At 37.7% G+C, this 20,476-nt stretch overlaps 2 protein-coding genes across 5 annotated transcripts in view; one reads left to right on the top strand and one right to left on the bottom strand.

Moving 5' to 3' along the window:
- Window positions 1-20,476, top strand: part of ALG2 (ALG2 alpha-1,3/1,6-mannosyltransferase) — a 582,719-nt gene that overhangs the window by 529,757 nt on the left and 32,486 nt on the right. The window lies entirely within an intron of this gene.
- Window positions 13,548-20,476, bottom strand: part of TGFBR1 (transforming growth factor beta receptor 1) — a 52,811-nt gene continuing 45,882 nt past the window's right edge. For all 3 annotated transcript variants that reach the window (XM_031450092.2, XM_031450094.2, XM_064490347.1), the window contains exon 9: window positions 13,548-17,770. In XM_031450092.2, coding sequence (XP_031305952.1) covers window positions 17,645-17,770 — 126 coding nt within the window. In that variant the 3' untranslated portion in view covers window positions 13,548-17,644. The remainder of the gene's footprint in view (window positions 17,771-20,476) is intronic.

Below are 20,476 nucleotides of genomic sequence, written 5' to 3'. Positions count from 1 at the left end.
TTTTCCCAGCCTGACTGGTTGAAGAGATTGTCTTTTGTCCATTGTATATTCTTGCCTCCTTTGTCTTTGACTGTAGATGTGTGAGTTTGTTTATGGTCTCTCTATTCTGTTTCATTTGTCTTTGTCTGTTTTTGTGTCAGTACCATGCTATTATTTTTTAACATTTTTTATTGATTTATAATCATCTTACAATGTTGTGTCAAATTACAGTGTAGAGCACAATTTTTCAGTTATACATGAACATATATATATTCATTGTCACGTTTTTTTTCTGAGCTACCATAAGATCTTGTATATATTTCCCTGTGCTATACAGTATAATCTTGTTTATCTATTCTACAATTTTGAAATCTCAGTCTATCCCTTCCCACCCCTTCCCCCCTTGGCAATCACAAGTTTGTATTCTATGTCTGTGAGTCTATTTCTGTTTTGTATTTATGCTTTGTTTTTTTTTAGATTCCACATATGAGCGATCTCATATGGTATTTTTCTTTCTCTTTCTGGCTTACTTCACTTAGAATGACATTCTCCAGGAGCATCCATGTTGCCACAAATGGCGTTACGTTGTCCGTTTTTATGGCTGAATAGTATTCCACTGTATAAATATACTACCTCTTCTTTATCCAGTCATCTGTTGATGGACATTTAGGCTGTTTCCATGTCTTGGCTATTGTAAATAGTGCTGCTATGAACATTGGGGTGCAGGTGTCTTTTTGAAGTAGGGTTCCTTCTGGATATACGCCCAGGAGTGGGATTCCTGAGTCATATGGTAAGTCTATTCTTAGTCCTTTGAGGAATCTCCATACTGTTTTCCACAGTGGCTGCACCAAACTGCATTCCCACCAGCAGTGTAGGAGGGTTCCCTTTTCTCCACACCCTCTCCAGCATTTGTCATTTGTGGATTTTTGAATGATGGCCGTTCTGACTGGTGTGAGGTGATACCTCATTGTAGTTTTGATTTGCATTTCTCTGATAATTAGTGATACTGAGCATTTTTTCATGTGCCTATTGATCATTTGTATGTCTTCCTTGGAGAATTGCTTGTTTAGGTCTTCTGCCCATTTTTGGATTGGGTTGTTTGTTTCTTTCTTAAGTCGTATGAGCTGCTTATATATTCTGGAGATCAAGCCTTTGTCGGTTTCATTTGCAAAAATTTTCTCCCATTCCGTAGGTTGTCTTTTTGTTTTACTTATGGTTGCCTTTGCTGTGCAGAAGCTTGTAAATTTCATTAGGTCCCATTTGTTTATTCTTGCTTTTATTTCTATTGCTTGAGTAGACTGTTCTAGGAGAACATTTTTGAGATGCATGGTAGATAATGTTTTGCCTTTATTTTCTTCTAGGAGGTTTATTGTATCTTGTCTTATGTTTAAGTCTTTGATCCATTCTGAGTTTATTTTTGTGAATAGTGTAAGGGAGTGTTCTAGCTTCATTGCTTTACATGCTGCTGTCCAGTTTTCCCAGCACCATTTGCTGAAGAGACTGTCGTTACTCCATTGTATATTCTTGGCTCCTTTGTCGAAGATTAGTTGACCAAAAGTTTGTGGGTTCATTTCTGGGCTCTCTATTCTGTTCCATTGGTCTGTATGTCTGTTTTTGTACCAATAGCATGCTGTCTTGATGACTGTAGCTCTATAGGATTGCCTGAAGTCTGGGAGAGTTATTCCTCCAGCCTCTTTCTTTTTCTTCAATAATGCTTTGGCAATTCTAGGTCTTTGATGGTTCCATAGAAATTTTATTATGATTTGTTCTAGTTCTGTGAAATATGTCCTGGGTAATTTGGTAGGGATTGCATTAAGTCTGTAGATTGCCTTGGGCAGTGTGACCATTTTAACAATATTGATTCTTCCAATCCAAGAGCATGGCATATCTTTCCATTTTTTAAAGTCTTTAATTTCCTACATCAATGGTTTATAGTTTTCTGTGTATAATTCTTTCACCTCCTTGGTTAGGTTTATTCCTAGGTATTTTATTACTTTGGGTGTTATTTTAAAGGGGATTGTTTCTTTCTTTTTCTGTTGATTCATTGTTAGTGTAAAGAAATGCAACTGATTTTTGAACGTTAATCTTGTAACCTGCTACTTTGCTGAATCCTTCGATCAGCTCTAGTAGTTTTTGTGTGGACCTTTTAGGGTTTTCTATATATAGTAACATGTCATCAGCATATAGTGACACTTTTACCTCTTCTTTTCCAATTTGGATCCCTTTTATTTCTCTCTCTTGCCTGATTGTTGTGGCTAGGACTTCCAAGACTATGTTGAATAGGAGTGGTGGTAGTGGGCATCCTTGTCCCAGATTTTAGTGGGAAGCTTTTGAGTTTTTGAAGCTGTCCAGTCCTGGACTTTTATTTGTAGGGAGGTTTTTTATTGCTATTTCAATTTCATTTCTAGTGATTGGTTTGTTCAAATGGTCAGTTTCTTCTTGATTCAGTCTTGGTGGACTGTATGTTTCCAGAAACTTGTCCATCTCCTCTAGGTTATCCAGTTTGGTTCCATATAGCTTTTCATAATATTCTTGTATGATATTCTGTATTTCTATTTTATTTGTTGTAATTTCTCCATTTTCCTTTCTTATTTTGCTAATTTGTGCTCTCTCTTTTTTCTTCTTTGTGAGTTTGACCAGAGGTTTGTCGATTTTATTTACTTTTTCAAAAAAAAAGCTTTTGGTTTGATTGATTTTTTTCTGTGGTCTTTTTAACCTGTATTTTATTTATTCCGTCATAATCTTTATAATTTCCTTCCTTCTGCTGCCTTTTGGGGTTTTTGGTTCTTCTTTTTCTAGTTCATTCAGCTGGTGGGTTAAATTGTTTATTTGAGATTGTTCTTTTTTGAGGAAGGCCTGTATCGCTATAAACTTCCCTCTTAGCACTGCCTTTGCTGTGTCCCATAGATTTTGAGTGGTTGTGCTTTCATTGTCATTTGTCTCAAGGTATTTTTTAATTTCAGCTTTGATTTCCTCATTGACCCATTGGTTTTTTAATAGTGTATTGTTTAATCTCCATGCTTTCCTTTTTTTCTCCTTTGTTTCTCTCTGTTGATTTCTAGTTTCATGGCATTGTGGTCAGTAAAGATGCCTGAGATAATTTCTATCTTCTTAAAATTGTTGAGGTTTCTTTTGTGCCCAAGTACAAGATCAATCCTAGAAAATGTTCCATGTGCACTTGAAAAGAATGTGTATCCTATTTTTGGGGGGTGTAATGCTCTGAAAATATCCACCAAATCTAATTTTTCTGTTGTATTATTTAATTTCTCTGTTGCCTTGTTTATTTTCTGTCTGGAAGATCTGTCTAGTGATGTTAATGCGGTGTTAAAACCTCCAACTATGATTGTATTTCCATCAATATCCCCTTTTATCTCTGTTAGTAATTGTTTTATGTACTTAGATGCTCCTATATTGGGTGCATATATATTAACAAGTGTAATATCCTCATCTTGTATTACTCCTTTAATCATTATAAAACGTCCTTCTTTATCTTTCTTTATGGCCTTTGTTTTAAAGTCTGTTTTATCTGAAATCAGTACTGCTACACCTGTTTTTTTGGCTTTTCCATTTGCATGGAATATCCTTTTCCATCCTTTCACTCTCAATCTATATGTGTCCTTCTTCCTAAAGCGGGTCTCTTGTATGCAGCATATTGAAGGTTCTTGCTTTATTATCCAGTCTGCCACTCTGTGTCTTTTGACTGGAGCATTTAGTCCATTAACGTTTACAGGAATTAATGATAGATGTGTGTTTATTGCCATTTTGAACTTATCTTTGCAGTTGATTTGGTATTTCCTCTTTGTTCCTTTCTTCTTCCTTTTGTGGTTTGGTAATTGTCCTTTGTGTTATCATGGATTTTATTTAGTTTTTGTGACTCCCTTGTAAGTTTTTGGCTTGTGGTTACCCTTTTTTGTAAGTCTATTAGCCCATTACTATAACTGTTTTTATTAAACTGATAGTAATATGATCTCAAACCCATCCTACTGAGAACAAAAAATTTTAAAAAGAGAGAAAAAAAATTCTATATTTTCCTGCCTCCCTCTCCCACTCTCAGTGATTTAGATGTCTTCTTTTACAATTTTGTGTTTATTTTATTTGTAATTCATGAGTTATCACCTTTCCAGTTGTGAGTTTCTCATTTCTGTAACATCCTGTTGCTTTTCTATTTAGAATAAGTACCATGCTATTTTGATTACTGCAGCTTTGCAGTCAGGGCCAGCGATACCTCCACCTTTGTTTCCACTGCCCGTCCCCTCTTCAAGATTGCTTAAGCAATTCAGGGTCTTTTTTGACTCCGTGTAAATTTTAGGATTATTTGTTCCAGTTCTGTGAAAAATGTCCAGCGTACTTTGATAGGAATGACATTAAATCTGTAGATTCCTTTGGGTAATATGGCCGTTTTATTAATTTTTCCAATCCAAGAGCATGAGATATCTGTTCATTTCTTTGAATCATCTTCAGTTTTCTTCATCAGTGTTTTTATAATTTTCAGAGTATGGGTCTTATACCTCCTTGGTTAAGTTTATTCCTAGATATTTTATTTTTTTGATGTGATTTTTAAATGGGATTGTTTTACTTTCTCTTATATTTTATAATTAGTGTATGGAATGCAACAGACTTTTTTATATTAATCTTGTACCCTGTGACCTTACTGAATTCATTTATTCTAATAGTTTTTGTGTGGAGACTTTAGGGCTCTTGATGTAGAGCATCATGTCATCTGCAAATAGTGACAGTTTTACCTCTTCCCTTCTCCTGGGTGCCTTTTATTTCTTTTTCTCATCTGATTGCTATGGCTAGGACTTCCAATACTGTGTTAAATAGAAGTAGAGTGGGCATCCTTGTTCCTGAATTAAGTGGGGAGGCTTTCAGTGTTTCATTGTTGAGTATTACGTTGGCTGTGGGTTTGTTGTGAATGGCCTTTATCATGCTGATACTCCCTCTGTACTCATTTTGATAGTTCTTATCATGAATGGACATTGACATGTGTCCAGTGCTTTTTCTGCATCTATTGAGATAATTGTGTGATTTTTTAATTCTTTCATTAATGTGGTATATCACATTTTTTGTTGTGTGTGTGTGAATGAACTATGCTTGTGACCCTGAAATAAATCAAACTTGATCATGGTGTATAATCCCTTTTATGTATTGTTAGATTCAGTTTGCTAATATTTTGAGGATTTTTCCATCTATATTCATCAAGGATATTGGCCTGTAATTTTTTTTATAGTGTCTTTGTCTGGTTTTGGTATCAGGGTAACGGAGGCCTTACAGGATGAATTTGAGAGTATTCCCACCTCACATTTTTGGAATAGTTTGAGAAGGATAAGTACAAATTCTTTATGTATTTTGTTTAATTCCCCAGTGAAGCAGTCAGGTCCTGGTCTTTTGTTTGCAGGGAGGTTTTTTGTGCTGGTGGTGGTTTTGTGTTTTAACAGATTCTGTTTCATGTCTAGTGATTTGTCTGTTTCTTCTTGACTCAGTTTTGGCAGGCTGTGTGTTTCTAGAAATTTGTCCATTTCTTCAAGGTTGTCCAATTTGTCAGCATGTAACTGTTCCTAGCATTCTCGTGCTTTTTGATCTCTGTGGTATCGGTTATTTCTCCTTTCATTTATTTTGTTTATTGGGGTCTTCTCTCTTTTCTTCTTGGTGAGCCTGGCTAAAGGTTTATCAATTTTTTAATCTTTTTTTAAAAAACAGGTCTTGATTTCATCTTTCCTTTTTTTTGTATTTATATATATTTTTTTATTGAAGTATAGTCCATTTACAAGGTGTCAATTTCTGGAGCACAGCATAATGTTTCAGTCATACATGAACATACATATATTAATTTTCATATTCTTTTTCACCGTGTTACTACAAGATATTGAATCTGTGCTATAGTTCCCTGTGCTATACAGTAGGACCTTGTTTATCTGTTTTATGTATGTTAGTATCTGCAAATCTCCAACTCCCCATTTATCCCTTCCCACCCCTCTTCCCCAACTGGTAACCAAAAGTTTGTTTTCTATGTCTGTGAGTCTGTTTCTGTTTTGTAAATAAGTTGGTTTGTCTTTTTTTGGTTTAGATTCCACATGTAAGTGGTATCATATGGTATTTTTCTTTCTCTTTCTGGCTTACTTCACTTAGAATGACAATCTCCAAGTCCATCCATGTTGCTGCAAATGGCATTATTTTATTCTTTTTTATGGCTGAGTGGTATTCCGTTGTATAAATGTACCACAACTTCTTTATCCAGTCATCTGTCGATGGACATTTAGGTTGTTTCCATGTCTTGGCTGTTGTAAATAGTGCTACTGTGAACATTGAGGTGCATGGGTCTTTTTGAATTAAGGTTCCCTCTGGATATATACCCAGGAGTAGGATTGCTGGATCATGTGGTAAGTCTGTTTTTAGTTTTTTGAGGAATCTCCATACTGTTTTCTGTAACAGCTACCCCAAACTACATTCCCACCAACAGTGTAGGAGGGTTCCCTTTTCTCCACACCCTGTCCAGCAATTATCGTTTGTGGACTTTTGAATGATGGCCATTCTAACTGGTGTGAGGTGATACCTCATTGTAGCTTTGATTTGCATTTCTCTGATGATTAGTGATATTGAGCATTTTTTCATGTGCCTATTGGCCATTTGTATGTCTTCATTGGAGAATTGCTTGTTTAGGCCTTCTGCCCATTTTTGCATTGGGTTGTTTGGTTTTTTTTGTTATTAAGTTGTATGAGCTGTTTATATATTCTAGAAATTAAGCCCTTGTCAGTCTCATCTTTTGCAAGTATTTTCTCCCATTCCATAGGTTATCTTTTTGTTTTGCTTGTAGTTTTCCTTTGCTCCATGTAAATTTTAATATGATTTGTTCTAGTTCTGTGAAAAATGTCCTGGGTAACTTGATAGGGATTGCATTAAATCTGTAGATTGCTTTGGGCAGTGTGACCATTTTAACAACATTGATTCTTCCAATCCAGGAGCATGGGATATTTTTCCATTTCTTTAAGTCTTCTTTAATTTCCTTAATCAGTGTTTTGTAGTTCTTCATGTATAAGTCTTTCACCTTCTTGGTTACATTTATTCCTAGATATTTTACTACTTTAGGTGCTATTTTAAAAGGGATTGTTTATTTTCTTTTCCTGTTGATTCATCATTAGTGTAAAGAAATGCAACATATATGCACTCAATATAGGAGCACCTAAATATATAAAACAAATACTAACAGACATAAAGAGAGAAATTGATGGGAATACAATGATAGTAGGAGACTTTAACACTCCACTAACATTCTTGGACAGGTCATCCGGACAGAAAATCAATAAGGCAATGGAGATACTAAATGACACAAATAGAACAGTTGGACTTGGTTGATATTTTTAGGACATTACATCCCCCCAAAACAGAATATACATTCTTTTCAAGTGCTCATGGAACATTCTCTAGGATAGACCACATACTTGGGCACAAAAGAAGCCTCAACAAATTTAAAAGGATGGAAATTATTTCAAGCATCTTCTCTAACCACAATGACATGAAACTAGAAATCAACCACAGGAAAACAAATGAGGAAAAAATGACAGCATGGAGACTAAACAGTATGTTCCTAAAAAACTAATGGGTCAATAATGAAATCAAAGAAGAAACTAAAAAATACCTTGAGACAAATGGCATGAAAACAGAACCACACAAAATCTATGGGATGCAGAAAAAGCAATCCTAAGGGAAGTTCATAATGATACAGGCCTTCCTCAAAAAACAAGAACAATATCAAATAAACAACCTACCCTATCATCTAAAAGAACTAGAAAAAGAACAAACAAAATCTAAAGTCAGCAGAAGGAAAGAACTAATAAAGATTAGGGAGGAGAGATAAAAATAGAGATTTAAAAAAAACAGAAAAAAATCAAATCAAACCAAGAGCTGGTTTTTTGAAAGAGTAAACAAAATTGACAAAACTCTGACCAGGCTCACCAAGAAGGAAAGAGAGAGGACACAAATAAATAAAATAAATGAAAATGAAGAAATTACAACCACCACAGAAATACAAAAAAGTCATAAGCGTATATGTCTTCCTGGGTAGAATATCCTAGGTTGCAGGCTCTTCCCCTTTCAGGACTTTGAACATATCATACCATTCCTTCTGGTCTGCAAAGTTTCTGCAGAGAAATCAGCTGATAGCCTTACAGCGATTCCTTTGTGTCTGAATCTGTTTTTCTCTTGCTGCCTTTAGGATTCTGTTTAACTTTTGCCATTTAAATAATGATATGTCTTGGTGTAGGTTTGAGTTCATCTTGCTTGGGACCCTCTGTGCTTCCTGTACCTGAGTATCTGTTTCCTTATTTAGGCTTGGAAAGTTTTCAGCCATAATTCTTCAAATACCTTTTCAATCCCATTCTCTCTCTTCTGGAACCCTTATTATGTGTTTGTTGGCACATTTTATATTATTACATAGATCTCGTATGTTGCTTTCATTTGTTTTTCTGCCTGCTGATATAATTGGGTCATTCTCCTTTATTCTGTGTTCCAGATCACTTATGTTACCGAGTCAGCAATCATTTCTCTTATCTCAGAAATAGAATAATGTATTTCTGATTAGGTCTTCCTTATAGTTTCTAGTTCCTTGTTAAAATGATCAGTGTTTATATCAATACTCTTAGTTCAGTTAGCATTTTTATTACTAACTTTGTAACCTAGTGTCTGGTAGACTGATTATTTGTTTCATTATTTTTCAGGGGTTTTCTCTTGCTCGTTTAATTGGGGTTCCTCTGCCTTTTCATTTTACTTAACTTTTTCTGTCTCTGAATTTACGTGAAAGTTGTCTATTGGGGTATTGAAGGGTGTTTTTGTGTGGAAGCATCCCTATGTAGACTGCATGTGCCCAGTGTCTTTGGTGCAAGGGCTAGATTTGATGTGGATATCAGTCACATCCTTCCTCAGGGTCTGCTGGCCACTATGATTGGAGGTGTGACTGGTTTTGGAGAAGCTAAAGCCTGCTCAGAGTGTGCGGTGGGACTTCCTCTCTGCTCAATGTCTGTTTCAGCCATCCCTGGGGTGGGGGTCAGCTCCCAAGTTGCTGGAGCAGAAGCCCTGAGGTTCAGGCTCAAGCAGTCTCTGTTACCTTTAAGTGTTTTCCCTCCGCCCCGCACGGGGGCTTTTGCCCCGAAGGAGAGGAGTGCTGCAGTAGGTGAGGCCCACGTGATTACAGAGGTCTCATGTGCTGCCTGTGTAGGTGTCTGTGGCTCTGCTCAGACACAGCCCAAGCTTGTGTCTTTTCCTCTGCTGTGTTGTCCCAGATCTAGTGCAATGTTGTGGCATGGAGTGGGTGGAGCCAGAGTGTTTGTTAGGCTGGGACTGGGGTTTGGAGCATTGTGGTTGCAGGAATTGAAGCAGCTGCACTGCTGTCAGAGGTCTATGCTGCTTTCCTAGCACAGTTTGAGAAAGCACCAACAGTGACTGCCACCATCCCACCTGGACCACACTCCAGGTCCCCAGGGCTGCTTTGGTGTCCTGAGATCAAGTCTGTTCTCAGGACCTGGCAGCCCTAGATCTGATGCCATGTTACGGTGCAGAGTGGGCAGGCTCAGTGTTCACTGCACTGGGAGCAGGGATCCTGGTATGTTGGTCATGGGAGTTTGAGTGGCTGGGCTGCCTATGTGGCTCTGTTTGAGTAACTGCCAACAGTAGTCGCTGCCGCCCCACCTGGACCACACCCCAGCCCCTCCAGGCCACCTGTGTCCCTAGATAGTCTTTTCCCAGGACTCAGCTGCTCTAGATCCTGTGCCAGCCTATGGTGTGGAGTGTGTGGGGCCTGGGTGTTCCCCCAAGTAGGACTGGGGAATGCAGGAGGCAGCAGCCACTAGGGCAGACCTCTCTCTGCTCTGTCTGTTGGCAAGCCAGCATCTGCGCACTCGTAGCAAGTGGAGCCTAGGCTTCTCCAGCCTTTCTGTCTCAGTGGTTCTCCCAGCAGCCAAGGGTGCTTGTCTCTCCTACATAGGACCTCACAACTGAGACACTCAGTCTTTGGCTCAACCTACTCACTCCCCAGGGTGAGAGGCCACCTATGCAATCTTTCGTTTCCTCTTAAGACTCCTCAGAGGCACAGGTCCCGACCCAGTGCTTTTTTCCCTGTCTTATCTGGTTACTTGGGAATCTTTCTTGCAGCCTTGGTTGTACTTCTGCCAGTTTCCAGTTAGTTCTGCATGAAAATTGTTCCACATGTAGATGTATTTTTGATATTTGTGAAGATGAGCTCCACATCCTACGCCATCTTGATACCCCCTCTCTATATTTAACTAATGAAGAAATTATCCATGAGAAGAGAAACTGTTTTCCAAAGGGCCTGTACCATTTTAAATTCCATCAATGTATGAAGATTCTAATTTCCAGTCCTCACCAACACTTGGTATTGTCTTTTAAAATTATTCTTATAGCCATTATAGTGTGAAGTGGGTGCTTATTGTGGTTTTAATTTTATCAACAGTCTTAAATTGTTTACTAGCTATTCATGTATCTCATGGAAAATGTCTCAAAGTTTTTGGCCACTTTTGATTGGATCATTTGTCTTGAGTTATGGGAGTTCTTTATTCTGAATATGTCTTTTATCAGATACATGATTTGTAAACTTTTCCCCTCAGTTTTCAGTTCTTTCCCCTTAACAGTGATTCTTTTCTTAAGCTCAAAAGATTTTAACTTTGTCCAGTTTATGAACATGTTTTAAATTTTGCTTTTGGTGTCACACTGAAGTCTTGGCCTAATGAAAGGTCACAAAAGATTTTCTCCCACTTTCTTCTAGAAGTTGTGTAGCCTTTGCTTTTTATCTTTAGGTCTCTAATGAGGTACGGGTCTTCCTGTCTTCTGTTTTCATATGCATACTCACTTGTCCCAACACCTTGTATTGAAGACTGTTCTTTCACAGTCTGAAATGTCTTGGCACATATGTCAAATCATTTGGTCATATATTTACAGGTTTATTTCTGAACTCTGAATCCTGTGCCATTGCTCTGTATGCCTGTCCTTATGCCAACAAACACTGTCTTGATTATTGCACCTTTTTAAGGTTTGAAATTGCGTAGGGGAATTCCTCTAATCTTCTTTTTCAAAATAATTTTGGCTATTTGAGGTACTTAGCATTTCCAAGGATCAGTTTATCAATTTCTAAACAAAGTCTGCTAGAATATTGGTATGGATTGAATTGAAGCTAGAGAACACTTTGGGGAGAACTATCATAACAGTTTTGAATCTTCTAATCCACAAAAATTTGGGATGTTTCTTCATTTAGATCTTTAACTTCTCTCAGTAATTTTTACACTTTTTCAGTGAAACTTATTCTTGTATTTCTGATGCTATTATGAGTGGAATTTTTTAATTCTAAGGGGATTGTTTATTGCTAATAGAGAATTTCAACTGATTTTTGTATATTGATCTTGTATTATATAACCTTACAATTTATTCTGGTAGCTATTTTGTGGATTTCTGAGGATCATACAAGATCATGTCATTTATGAATAGTTTTACTTTTTCAGATTTGAATGCCTTTAATCTTTGGATCAGGGAGAGATCAGGAACTGGATAGAACCGCCACTACAATGTTGAATAAAAATGTGTGGATATTCTTGACTTGCTCCTGGTTTCAGGAGGAAAGCACTCTTTCATCATTAACTATATTAGCTGTGGAATTTTCATAGATTGAAAAATCCTTCACTTAGGTTGAGGAAGTTGCCTTATATTCCTAGTTTCAATTTTTATCTTGAATGGGTGTTGAGTTCTGTCGAATGCTTTTTCCTGTGTCTGTTTAGTTGGCCGTGTGGATTTTATCATTTTATTAATATGGTATAAAACTTTTTGGATGTGAAATCGCATTTGCAATTCTAAGATATATATTTGGTCCAGTGTATAAACCTTTTTACTTGCTGCTGCATTCAGTTTGCTAATAGTGTGAAGGATTTTTGCATCTCTTTTCATGAGATCTAAATACCTTTCCAAATACGTATATTTAAAACTAAATTTTCCTCTCAGCACTACTTTAGCTGAATACTATAAAGTTCAATATGCTCTATCAAATCCACACCCAGGTCACCTTCGGCCATTCCATAGAGGATTGGCAGGCTCCTCTCAGCCCTGTGTACCTTCTTAGAGCATCTTCAGTTAGTCACTATCCATTCTAGTTGCAAAAATCAGGTGAGATCGTGCATATAAAAGTACTTGGACAAAACTCAAATGCTAGATATTGGCAAGTACAGTCATCTCTCACATCTGGAATTAAATCTCAAAAGTGCATTTAATCCATCACTCATTGCCCACATCTATTCCAGCTTGTGAATCCAGTGACCATCTGATTTCTCTTGTGGGTATGAGGAGTGTCAAGCAGCAGCTCTAACTTTAGTGTTGATAGCCATAACCTTTCCCAGAGTTTTTTCTTTAAAACATCTAACATTACCAAGCCACAGCTCCCTGCACACCATCTAGTACAGCACTAATACCCCAAGTGCTGTCTACCACAGTCTGTGCGCATCACTGGTCCACACCAGTACTCTCCTTTTATCCCCTATTTTTCTTACACTCCCTCAACCGTTTCTTTTCCCTTTTCCTTCTTTGAAATAGTTAAATTGCCAAGCCCTCTTATAATTCTATTCTTTCACAGTAAGAAAGTAAATAGTCATCTTACAAGATTTTTTCCATTTCTAACTCTTAAAAAAGTCATACATGTCTGAGCCCTACCTTTTGTAACATCACATTCTTCTACGCACTTTTCAGAAAAGCCCCACTGTTTTCTATGTCCTCAAATAAGAAATAAAAAAGCCGAGTTGCAAAATCTGTGCATCAGGCCGTATATGTAAAATCACTTTCTCTAAATTAGGAAACCCTAAAGGCAGAAGAGATTACTAGATAGAGATAAAGCTAATTCTCCCTTCTATTAGTCTTATAAAACTACATGCTTTAAAGATAATCTTTCTTCTAATTTCTGACAAAAGCTCTACATCCTAGTGATGTCTTTATTATGGGGGTGGGGGTGGGTACTCCTAAACCCAGTCTCTGAATTAAAGCGACTAGACTTGAATGAAAGAGCAATCCAGTCTGCACTCCCTCCCAGCGTTTGGGGGCCGCCTCTCCTCCCTCTACCACTTCCTCAGTTCTCTGGTCAGCCAAGTTCTCACTCCCAGGAGACGGACTATTCAAATCTACTCGAAAAAAAGCTTCAACAAATTTTTTTTCTCACAAATCCTTAAATTAGGAAAGAAGATGAAAATTAATTTCCTTTGAAAATCATTGAAAACCTTTAAGAATCAAAATAACACCGCTGGAACACAAACTTAGCAAATCTGCTGAACCAGAGGCAAAAGCATTTCACACGTAGACATGTCTCATCCTCTCTGCTGACAGAACCACCCTCAAGCAAGTGGAAAGAAACCTGCACACACGCAGATGCATCTTTGGACAGACAGGCATTTCTCCAATATGTTATAATAATGCTGTAATTTGTACTGGAGAGTCATGCAAAGACGCTAGTCTCTACCTATAGCAACTCCATCACATTACAGCATGGCTGACTCCAATACACACTTGATTTTAAATTATGCCGCTAGCACTTGGGAAAAAAAGGTAATTTATTTGCATTGCTTCCATTTGTCTACTATAGTGTTAGGACTGGACATAAGCATTATCTTCTACTTCCTATTTACAGTTCATTGAGAATATTACTACAAATACAATATACAATTGTTAAAAACTTATGGGGAACTGAAGTTTGATTTTCTCTCGTCTTTACAGGCTTCTCAAAATCATTCAACTTAAATGAAAATTTATATGGACATTTTCTGTACACATCTTAAAGGGCAGAGATTACAGTAGTAAAGCCAAAAGAATTTTGCACAAATACAATAAAATACAGAAAACAAAGTATACATGATGTTATTTGGGGTACGAATATAAACAATACAGTACCATTGGAGTAATTTAGCAACTTAATACTCATTCTTTATAGAAATAAAACTGCAAACCTGGAGAATGCTCTGACAAATATTAAACATCGTATATACAATGAGGTAAATGTACCTTGGTCTCTTGAGAGGTAATTTAAGTTTAAAGCAATTGATATTTTGAAGCATCTCCTTGACATATAAAGAAATATCAAACACCCCATTCCATTGGCACAATGTGAAAAAGGGATATCAAAACACAGTTCATGATATTCAATTCACAAATCTTGTTTAAAAATAAAAACATTCGCTGAAGTTCTTTTTAAGCTTTAAGAAACAGGTTGAATGTTATTAACTGTATTTTTTAAAGTTCACAATTGAAAATAAGACTGCATAATAGGGTTGAAAAGTTCAAATGTACTGACAATCCTCAGAATGTCCCGAAGTCCAGCATTCCTAGAGAGAGGGCCATGGGTATTCCAGCATTCCCAAACAGACACAAGAAGCCGCAGTACACGTCATGAGCTATCCTTTATAATCTCAAAAACATCTGAGTTGGCATTTCCTGCCAAGCTGTGACAGAACCATTATTTGGGCTCTCCACCATCTGTAGCCAGAGCACTGCCGTGGTCAAGAAACAGTTTATTGTCAATCACTCTTTCAGTGAAGGAATTAAAAACTCTTGATATGACATATCTAGTGGAATACTAATTTTGTTGTGCATTTTACTTAGCACTTTGTCATCTTGTTTTACAAAATACTCTTAACATGACAGTTCTCTGATGTAGGGGGTGAAAAAGGCAACTCATGGATGAGCTGCAAAATGATCACATGAATTTTATAGTAAGAACTGAAATTTAGAATTCTTGAGGCCATGGCACTGTATACTGACTCAAGGCACTTCTGGAGCATAACTACAGGCTCAGCTCTTTGGACCCTACCCTGCCGTACAGAGGATACAAATGGCCATTGCTTCTGGCATGACTCCCACTGCCACAGCTACCACCCTACTCAGAGTCAAGGACCAGCAGGAAGACAGGTTAGGAGAAAAAGAGCCAAGGGTATGAAGAAAGGACCAGGGATGTCTACTAGGTCATACCCCTCCCATCCCCACTCCTCTGGGAGCACTGACAAAATGGAAGTGGACAGATAATTTGCCTGAAGGTATATCTTAGCCAAGTTGATTCTTGGAAAGTGAGCATCTGAAGATAGGCAGTATAAACAAAGGCTTGTGTTCTTAAATGGTAAAAATTAATTCTCTAGTCAAATTTTTCTGCAATTTATAGCCACAGTAATCGTGATCTATAAATCTTGTTACTTTAATTTTCAATATTACCCAGTTGCAGTTTATCAAACTGCCATTAGCCAAAAAAGGAATTAAAGTAACATGTAAACCCAATTTTGAACTAAATTCCAACTTTTAAAAAAATTCCCTGATTCATCAAAAGTACATTTTATTTAAGCAAGAACAGTAAAACTGTAACTCAATTTTTTATTTAATTAAGAATCTCTTCAGCAAAAGATGATTACCTTATATGAAAATGAAAAATCATGTATCACAATTTTAAATCAGACAAGAACTTTTGGTATGTTCTTAAAATTATATAAAAATAGTTTCAGTGACAAAATGCATTGGTCCCCTGGATTTCATAAAGCAGATCTGGTAGGCTTGGAAATGGCCAAAAAATAAAGTACCTGATCACAAAGCTAGAGATTATTAAACAGGAAATATAACACAATTAGAAAAACAAACCTCTCAAACTCACTCATTTGCTTTGATGAAATCATGGTAACTACAGGGAAGAAAAACTCAAATTTGGAGTCAAAACATTAACCTCTAAACATATTTTCCCCATGTTTTAAACACATGAAACTGACACTAAATTCCTATGTAATATGTCATTCATTCTAAAATTACTTTGGCTTTAAGACCAAATAGTCTTTCAAATGTATTCTAGGTATAAGAGATAAGACATTATCGGAGTGCAGCTCAGTCAGCGTAAATTGCCACTACCTCTTCCTGACCAAAATACTGTAAAGGTTATTCTGACCCTTTCATCAGGAAATTGATACCACTATGTAGTCAAAAGTCTTGCCTCACAGCTATGATGGATTTTCCCCCCTCAGAATAAGATCACAGTGATAAAGAGGACTTTGAAAATTGTAAAAACCTTACAGACTTTTAGCACTGGAAGTAAAAATCAGTTATTATAAGCTAGTTTCAACTTAACGTGAGAAGACCATGACAAATTTGCTTTAAACACTTGACCAAAAACATCTGTAAATGGAGAACCTATCCTCAGAATATTCTTTAGTGACCACTTTCCCAAATACCAAGGGCGCACCGAATTCATTCCACAGCCACGTGAGTTAGCAGTGGCAGCGTCTGCACACAGAAGGAAAGACGGAGACAAAAGCTGCCTTCCTCCGGGCGCAGTGCGACCTCACAGCCATGCTGTCTCTAACCCTCACTACACAGACAGGACCCACGGAACACTGACGCCTACACGGCTAACGCGACTCCCACACACCTGTCATCTATTCAAATTATTAACTACCTTTGCCTTCCTAGAAAAAGGCCTATTAACATTAACCATATTCTAATTTTAAGTGTAATTCATTTCCTAAAAAAATTACACTGTCTTTGACCAGATAAAGAAACAAATGGCTTACAGAATGCCATACAACTTTTTATAAGCAGCTAGACAAATTTTCCCTTTTAGAAAAATTAGTCTGTATGCTCCAGATTTTAAATTATTGAAGTATTATAAGCAGCTAGAGTGCCACTTGATTTTTTCAGTATACTCGGACAACAAAAGTAAACTGCAAAAGCCTAATGTGAGAATATCCAAACATGACCATGATAACAATTTACCAATTAATGCCACTTCATTTCTTTAGTGGTTTAAGCACAGTTTGGTAGGAGAAAGGCATTTTCAAAATGGAATACTAAATGACATACCACAAATACTCTTCCAAAAAACAAAACAGAAAAAGTGTGGATTACTCAGATACATAAAACTTTTGAATTAAAACACTACAGGTTTTAACACACATAGACTTTAAGCAATTCTGCTCATTTCCATTAGAAAGACACAGAAGTGGCACTTACTGGTATAGTACAATCCCATTTTAAAGGCAGGTAAATGTTCTGAATATGTGAAAGAACAATAATAATATACAAAATACAATTGCATAAATTATGTTCCTCACCACTATATGAGGTCATTTTTAGACTCAAGATAAGAGTTTTTATAAGCGTTAATTTTAAGATCCTGAAAATTACAGAACAGTACATTCAAAGTCTGAATCAAGGAAACTCTTTAGTGGTTCAGAATCCTCTGAGAATGTACTAACCAGGAGAAAAATCACTTTCTTTAAAAATAAGACATGTCTCGTCTCACTCAGCAGTCCAGCTCCTTTACCCTTAAAGGTGACCTTCAGCACAGCAGAGTTACCTAAAGATAAGATCAGCAATCATTTTTTAAAAAAACAAGTTTTGTGTTAATAAAAAATAAAGGTAGACTACATAACATTTTGTAACTGTCCTGGGAAAGAAGTGTTCATAGTGCACAGAAAGGACCCCATACGGCTATTTCCTGGATCCAAAGAAATCCTGGGAAGTTTTTAATTGACCTTATTATATTGTTGCAAAAGGTAGCAATATCCTTCTGTTCCCTCTCAGTGAGGTAGAACAATTGACCTCCCAAATTAAAACCCAGGAGCAGATCTGAAGAAAAAGTAGAGTTCAGGCAAAGTCATAGATTTTACATTTTGATGCCTTCCTGTTGACTGAGCTGCGACAATGTTTTCTTAATCCGCAAAGCTGTAAGCCTAGCTGCCCCATTGGCATACCAACATTCTCTCATAATTTTTGCCATCACTCTCAAGGCCTGCAAGAAAAGACAAGAAAAATAATTAAGGCATGTACCACTTTTCATTGATCTGGATAATAACCTTTACCTGTAAATTTCCTTTTTAAATGACATGCATGCAAGTATTTTTGTTTCAGCATTATTTGTATGAGGAAATGAGTAGAAATGACCTAAATTCCCACGTCAGGCTCCCTGGCCTTGGGTTCCGGCATTGGGAGGAGGAAGAGACCCAGGACATCTGGTTTTGAAGGCCACTGGGGCTTAACTCCAGGAGCCCCACACGACTGGGGGAAACAGACACTTCATTCTCTTGGGAAGTATACACAGAATCTCACATGCGCCAGGTCTAAGGGCAGAAGCAGTGATTTCACAGCAACATGGGCCAGACCTCTCTGCTGGTTTTGGAGGATCAATTGGGTAGGTAAGGGACGGCTGCGGCTCACCCAGGAGTCATAAAATCTGGTGGCGGGCACTCCAGGAATATTCATCTACATGAGCTTTCCTGGAGGCTGACATCTTGATTAGATCATTAGCACCAAGACCCAGCCCCACCCAACAGCCTGTAGGCTTAAGGGCTGGGAAGCCTCAGGCCAAACAACATACTGGGTGGGAACACAGCCCCACCCATCAGCAGACTTCCTGAGGCACAAATGCCTCCAGACACAGCCCTTACCCACCAGAGGTCCAGGACCAAGCTTCACCCAGCAGTGGGCAGGCACTGGCTCCTCCTGCCAGGAAACCCGCATAAACCTCTAGTCCAGCCTCATCCACTAGGGGGCTGATTCCAGAAACAGGAAAACTACAATCCCGAAGCCTGTGGAAGGAATCCACAAACACAGGCCAGGCTCTACAATGGAACCGGCTGGACCCTGACCCTTGGGTGACAACAGAGGAGTGTACTGCTGGAACACATAGGACATCTCCCACAGAGGGCCACCTCTCCAAGGTTGGGAAACATAACTAGCCTACCTAAAAATACAAATAGATGGACAGTATGAGGTGGCAGAGGAACATCTCCCAGGCCAAAACACAAGATAAAACCCCAGAAGAAATAAGTGATGAGGAGGTAGGCAATTTATCCAAGGAGTTTAAAATAATGATGGCAAAGATGTTCAGAGAACCTAAGAGGAATATAGATGCAAAGAGTAAAGTTTTTAGCAAAGAGCCAGAAAATATAAAGAATGCCCAAACAGAGATGAAGAATGAAATCACTGAAATGAACAACACATTATAGTCATCAAGTTGACAAAAATTAAGGATACGGAGAAGGTATTAAAATCAGCAAGAGAAAAGCAACAAGTAACATACAACGGAATTCCCATAAGGTTATCAGCTGATTTTTCAGCAGAAATTCTACAGGCCAGAAGGGAGTGGCATGATATATATAAAGTGATGAAAGGGGAAAACTTTAACAACCAAGGATACTCTGTCCAGCAAGGCTCTCATTCAGACTTGATGCAGAAATGAAAAGCTTCACAGATAAACAAAAGCTAAAAGAGTTCAGCACCACCAAATCAGCTTTACAACAAATGTTAAAGGAACTTCCCTAATCATCAAATGACTAAGAGAACAAAAAGAAGGGGGGGGGGGAAGACCTACAAAAGATTGCTTTGGCAGCTGGGGGTCTTTTATGGCTCCATATAAATTTTGGAATTGTTTGTTCTAGTTCTGTGAGAAATGTGAGTATTTTGATGGGGGGGGGCATTGGATCTGTGGATTGCTTTAGGTAGTACGGCCATTTTGATAATGCTGACTCTTCCAATCGAAGAGCACAAGGTATCTTTAAATTTTTTTGTGTCATCCTCAATTTCCTTCATCAGTGTTTTAGTTTTCAGAGTATAGGTAACCTCCTTGGTTAAGTTTATTTCTGGGTGTTCTGTTGTTTTTGATGCATTGAAAATGTTTATGCCAGTTACAAAATTCTGGTTCTCGAAGTGAAAAAAAAAGTGAATGAAGGGCTGCAAATGGCAAAATATCCTTTTTTATGGGTGAGTTGTATTCCATCACACATATATGCTACATCTTCTTTACCCAGTCGTCTGTTGATGTGCACTTGGGGTGCTTCCATATCTTGGCACTATAAATAATGTTGGGCTGTTAATAGCAGGGTGTATGTATTTTTTTGAATTAATGTTTTTGCTTTTCTCTGGTATATTCCCAGGAGTGGCTCTGTTTTGGGGTTTTTGAGAAACCTCCATACTGTTTTCCATAGTGGCTGCACCAATTTGCATTCCCATCAGTAGTGCACAGGGGTTCCCTTTTCTCCACATCCTTGCAGACACTTGTTATTTGTGTTCTTTTTGATGCTGGCCACTCTGACAGATGTGGGATGGTGTCTCATGGTTTTGATTTGTGTTTCCCTGATAATGGTGATGCTGAGCAGCTTTTCACGTTCTTATTGGCCATCTGCATTTCCTTTTTTGGAAAAATACCTGTTCAGTTCTGCCCATATTTTAAATGGGTTGGTTGGCTGTCTGCTTTTTAACTGAAGTACAGTTGATTGTAGTAGTTTCTGGTGTACAGCATGGATGGACTTGGCATTATGCTAAGTGAAATGAGTCAGTCAGACAAAGACAAATACTGTAAGATATCACTTACTTGTGGAATCTTAAAAAATACAACAAACTAGTGAGTATAACAGAAAAGAAACAGACTCACAGATGCAGAGAAAGAACTAGTGGTTACCAGAGGAGACAGGGAAGGGGAAGGGGAAGGGGCCAGATG

Source organism: Camelus dromedarius, chromosome 10, assembly GCF_036321535.1.
Source record: "Camelus dromedarius isolate mCamDro1 chromosome 10, mCamDro1.pat, whole genome shotgun sequence".
In the NCBI taxonomy this organism is placed as follows: Eukaryota; Metazoa; Chordata; class Mammalia; order Artiodactyla; family Camelidae; genus Camelus; species Camelus dromedarius.
The sequence above is the reverse complement of the archived record's forward strand: the minus strand, read 5'-3'. Positions and strand labels throughout refer to the sequence as shown.